This window comes from Cygnus olor, chromosome 5, assembly GCF_009769625.2.
Source record: "Cygnus olor isolate bCygOlo1 chromosome 5, bCygOlo1.pri.v2, whole genome shotgun sequence".
Lineage (NCBI taxonomy): Eukaryota > Metazoa > Chordata > Aves > Anseriformes > Anatidae > Cygnus > Cygnus olor.
The window spans coordinates 46,171,765-46,176,482 of NC_049173.1; the positions used below are offsets into that span (position 1 = coordinate 46,171,765).

At 55.5% G+C, this 4,718-nt stretch overlaps 1 protein-coding gene across 3 annotated transcripts; it reads right to left on the reverse strand.

Annotated features, from left to right (window-relative positions):
• Window positions 1–252: 252 nt before the first annotated feature.
• Window positions 253–3,293, reverse strand: CFL2 (cofilin 2). 3 transcript variants are annotated; one of them, XM_040557476.1, is made up of 4 exons: window positions 3,074–3,293; window positions 1,486–1,793; window positions 1,294–1,370; window positions 253–1,202 (listed from the first exon to the last, which is right to left on the reverse strand). In XM_040557476.1, the coding sequence occupies exons 1-4, from the start codon at window positions 3,074–3,076 to the stop codon at window positions 1,090–1,092; spliced, it is 501 nt and encodes a 166-aa protein (XP_040413410.1). In that variant the 5' UTR covers window positions 3,077–3,293; the 3' UTR covers window positions 253–1,089. The 3 variants fall into 3 exon arrangements, with proteins under 3 accessions (XP_040413410.1, XP_040413412.1, XP_040413411.1); XM_040557478.1 differs by lacking the exon at window positions 3,074–3,293 and adding an exon at window positions 2,845–2,932; XM_040557477.1 differs by lacking the exon at window positions 3,074–3,293 and adding an exon at window positions 2,212–2,418.
• Between the last annotated feature and the right edge of the window lie 1,425 nt (window positions 3,294–4,718).

The window sequence follows — 4,718 nt, forward strand, 5'->3', positions numbered from 1 at the left end:
ACGGTCTCTAGTAGCGGTAGCTTCTATAACGGTAAACTAGGAACAGGTCCTTCATCGAGTGATCGGAATAGAGCCACAAAGTATAGTAAAGCAGTGCCTAAATCATGATTAGGAATGAAAAAATTGCATTATTTATGATGAGATTAATGATTGTTTAACTTTACAATACTTTCCACAGAAGTTAAGTTATTTGAAATATGCTTAAATTAAACATACTTAAAAACTGTATTTTCCAATGAAAACAAGGCAACATTCTGTAATAAGCCACAAGTTTTATTGCAACGTGGCCAGTTTTTGATCTCAAAAACAACGTTCCATTTAAGGCTCTTTTTAATACAGAAATTGCCATCATGACTGATGTTTTACAAAACTTTAGTGTTTCAAGACTCACATGGTAAACAGATAACTTCTACTCCTGATCAGTAGTGTACATTCAATGGAAAACAAAAGGCATCGTAACAGCTACTTCATTTATAAAGATATGCATGTAACAGGAATGGAACTGAGGTACTACAATAATTTGATGACACGGTTACAGCAACTTAATTGGCATTCCTTTGGGGGGGAGGGGCGGGTCAAACATATTACAAAAAAGTGCTTTAAATGCATAGTGTTGTGTGCTGCCATGTCACAAAAATAGGCTTGTCAAGGCAGGTGAGGTGTATGAATGCACAAGAGCCTCATGGAACTGCAATCAAGTGCAACTGTAAGTAATACTGTATAGAGTCTACCATCCGACCAGTGGACAATACTTTCAAGGCATTCAATTAGCTTACCCTTTGCTGTCTGCTAGACTATTCACATTAACTATCACATTCATTGTACATGTTGCAAGGAATGCATGCAACGTCAGTTTTGGCTAAGAGTGTGACGTGAAAGCATTCCTTGGATCCTACATAAAACTACCAGGATTAAACAGTCTAATGGCAATCACTGGTAGACTGCTTAACAATGACATCTCCTTCAGGGGCATTAGGGAAGGGACTTATTTTTTGAGGAGGGAAGGGGAAAGGGAGTCTAATACTATTCCAATTGAACGAGCTGCAGAAATGGAAGCTCCTTAGATCCAGATGGCACTTGTCTGTCTTTTTATAAGGGTTTTCCTTCAAGTGAAACTACCACGTTGCCTCCCAATTTCTCTCCAAGTGTTGAACGGTCCTTAATATCATCCAAACCATTTACTTGCCACTCATGTTTAATACCTGAAAGACAGACGGACAACAGGGTGTTTGTGAGAACCTCAGCCTCTAAACAGCATTGCAGCTAATGACCAAAACGTTTTTAGGCCCATACCTGTAAATTTCTTTTTAATGGCATCTTTAGAGCTTGCGTAGATCATCTTGCTTTTTAAAGGCGCACTTTCAGGAGCCCTTTAGAGAGGATAGAAAAGAAAAAAAAAAAACACCAACAACACAACAGTTATTCAACCACCCAGTGTTAAGTCACAAAAATTCAATTTTAACTACAAGCTTTTCTTTTACGCACCAGAATATAAATACCAGGTCTTCTTTCTTAGATTCCTTTGTCTCATATGTGGCATCATACAAAGCGTATCGGCAATCATTCAGTGGTAGCAACTTCACAAAGGCTGAGTAGGGGTCCTCCACGGTATCTCCGATGTCACCAACCAGTATCTGCTTTGACTCCTCTACAATTATTTGTTTTTTGTCATCACTTAAGCAGAAGAGAACGGCTTTCTTTCTTTTTTTAATCTCTTCTGGGGTTGAAGATTTCCTTACTTTCATGTCATTAAAAACCTTTATGACTTCATCGTTCACTGTTACTCCAGAAGCCTGTAAAATGAGTTCAAAGGAATAATTTAAACATCAAAAATTAACACTCTCTAAACAAGGCGACAGCCCACAGCACTAGATAAAGAAGCCCACCTGCCCCTGGAAGAATAAAAATACTATACTCAACCCGAGCACACTACGAGTTTAGTCATCTTTGTAGGACCGGTGCAGAAGATACAAGCGAGGTAAATTCTGCATGCTCGGCATCTTCAACTTTAATTCTGCATAGCGCCTTTACACAGCTCGGCATACAACCGTACTGCTGCAGCAGTTTTACGCTACCTGACCGTGTGCTTGGCCTGTTCGGGGGGCAGGGAGGGCAGAGGGGAGGGAGCTGCACACGGGAGTTTGTAGTTTGGGGCTGGGGCGTTTTTTTTTCCCTCCCCGATGGAACAAACGCTACGGCAGCAGCACATACCCAGCACCGTCATGCCTCTCTTTTTGTTGAGTGATGTAAGGCTCCACGAGCAGCAGAAATGTTTTCTGCATTGTGTCAGCCTTGACACCGTGCTTTAAAACCTCCCGAATTTCATCCCGCGCGGCCAGCGTTAGCCGATCTCCCTCCCTCCCTTCCTTCGTAGGCAAACACCGGCCACAATCCCTGCGGCTCCCGTCGCTCTCCCGAGCCCAAACCCAGCCCTCTAAGGGCCACAGAGGCAGGCTCCGGCGGGCGGCCGAGGGCACCGCACAACAACGCTGAGCCCCCAGCCCCAGCCCCGCAGCACGGCCCCAGCCCCTCGCCCCCCCAGCACGCCGCGGCCCGGCCGGGCAGGTGCGGGCGGCGCCGGGAGCGGCGGCTTTGTCCCGGGGGGGCCGGGGCCGCTCCCCCCGCTTTGTTCGCGGCGGCAGAGAGGGAGAGAAGGAGGGAAGGAGGGAAGGAAGGAGGGAAGGAAGGAAGGAAGGAGAGAGGGAAGGAGGAGGGCTCCACGGCCGGCACCGGAGCCCCCCGGGCCGAGCGGGACCCCCCCCCCGGAGCCCCCTCCCCGTCCCGCCGCCGCCGGCCCTCGCCCGCGCCGGTGCCGCTCCCACCGCCCCTGCCTTCCCCCCGCACCGGGCTAAAATTAGACTAAAATGGCCGCCGGAGGCCGCGGGGCCCGAGCAGCGCCGCGCCGGGCCTGCTCAGCCCCTCGCCCCGCCGCGCCGCGCCGCCCCCGGGGCCGCCCTCCCGACCTCCTTCCTCCCTTCCCTTCCCTTCCCTTCCCTTCCCTTCCCTTCCCTTCCCTTCCCTTCCTCCCTTCCCTTCCCTTCCCTTCCCTTCTTCCCTCCGCGCCCGCCCTCACCATGGCGCCGGGTGGCGGGGCGGCGGCGGCGGCTGCCTGCGGTGCGGGGCTGCTGCGCGCCGGGGAGCGGAGCCGAGCGGAGCGGAGGAGAGCGGAGCGCGGCGCTGCGCCGGGGGCCGGGCGGGCGGGGACTCGGCCGGGCGGGGATGAGCCGCGGCGGCCGGGGAGGGCCCGTCACATGCGCAGCGCCGCCACCACGTGCCGCCGCCGCACCAGCGCCCCGCCCGCACCGCCCCGATGGCGGCTGGGCTCGGCGCGGGGCGGCTCGGCACGGCCCCGCCGCCCTGGGGGTGATGATGGGCACCGGGGGCGGCCGCGGGGCCTCGCCTCGCCCCGCCCGGCCCGGCCCGGCCCCGGCCCCGCGCCCCTGGTCGCGGCCGCCGCCCTGCGCCGCGTCCAGCCGCAGCCGTGCCGCCTGGCAGCGGGACAGCGCCTCCTGGCAGCGCCCGCCCGGCCCCCAGCCGGCCGCCGATACGGCTGGGGCGTGAGGCGCAGCGCGGGCAGATACCGGGGTGGCTTCCAGGAAAGCGGGGAGGGGACGGCCCTGCGGGCCCGGCCGGGCAGGGCTCCCGTGAGAGACCGGGTGGGCTCCGGGCGTCCCTTCCTGTGGCACCCGGCGCAGAGCGCGCCGGCTGTGGCACAGCGAGAGGACGAGGGGACCGCCGGCGCCCTGAAGTGGTGTGGCTGAAAGCCAGGAGCTGCCGGGCAGTGTGCGTGAGCAGCCGGCCCTCCATCCCTCCCCACAACGCCCGGGCCGCGTCAGGTATGTGGGATTCTTTCCCCTTTCCCCACTGCTCCGCGCCACCCCGTTGGCCCGGTGAGCTGCTGTATTTCCAGGTCTCCTCCTTTCCGAGTCACATCCTGCCCTCTCCCGGTTCCAGGATTCAGGATGGAACTGCATCCGTCAAGATTCAAAATTGGGCCCTTCAGGCTTGAAGCCGCTAACCTGGAGCTATATTACCACGCCGGCTTCCTGCAGCCGTGCACTCAGGAGGCCCCGCCACCCCCGAGCTGAAGACAAGGAGCCTGTCACAGTCAGCTTCTTCCCAGCTGAGGGCCACAGGGTTACTCTCACTGCCCGCACACGTGCCAGCAACATCGGATCCAGGGATGAGGACCCGGACTGCATATTTGCATTGGAAAAGTTGTCCGCGACACAGCTCAGTCTTCAAATATGATACATGCTGCTTTGTGTTTAAACAAGTAATCAGGATAGGTGGAAAATTATTACGTGAATTAATAGCACAAATCCTAAACTGGGTAACTCTCCGGACACAGTTTTACGGTTGACTTCAACCAATGTAAGTCCGTTGAGAATGTCTCTTGAGCCCCATTTCTGGGCACCTGCTTCTCACAGAGGCGGGTGAACTTCCCCTGCTCGGTACAGCTAACGACTCACAGAACAGCACTCGTGACCCTGCAGTGTCTGACATGCGCCCTCCTGTGTCCCAAGCGCAGGCCTGTGTGCCTTACACTATTACTAGCGTAAAACAAAGCTGCTGTGCGTGGGTGCCCAGACCTCGTGCCCTCGCAGCACACCCTCACCACCCACACAGAGGCCCTACCCTGCGCTGCCAAGGCAGTGAAGCCAAAGGTGGCAAAGGAGTTACCGTCCCCAGAGCTGCACAGCCAGAGGGATGCTCCA

Coding starts and splice junctions, on each gene's coding strand:
- CFL2 (XM_040557476.1), bottom strand. Junction 1,371..1,485: donor GACCTGGTATTTATATTCTG/GTGCGTAAAAGA, acceptor TCCTCTCTAAAG/GGCTCCTGAAAGTGCGCCTT. Junction 1,203..1,293: donor CATTAAAAAGAAATTTACAG/GTATGGGCCTAA, acceptor TCTGTCTTTCAG/GTATTAAACATGAGTGGCAA.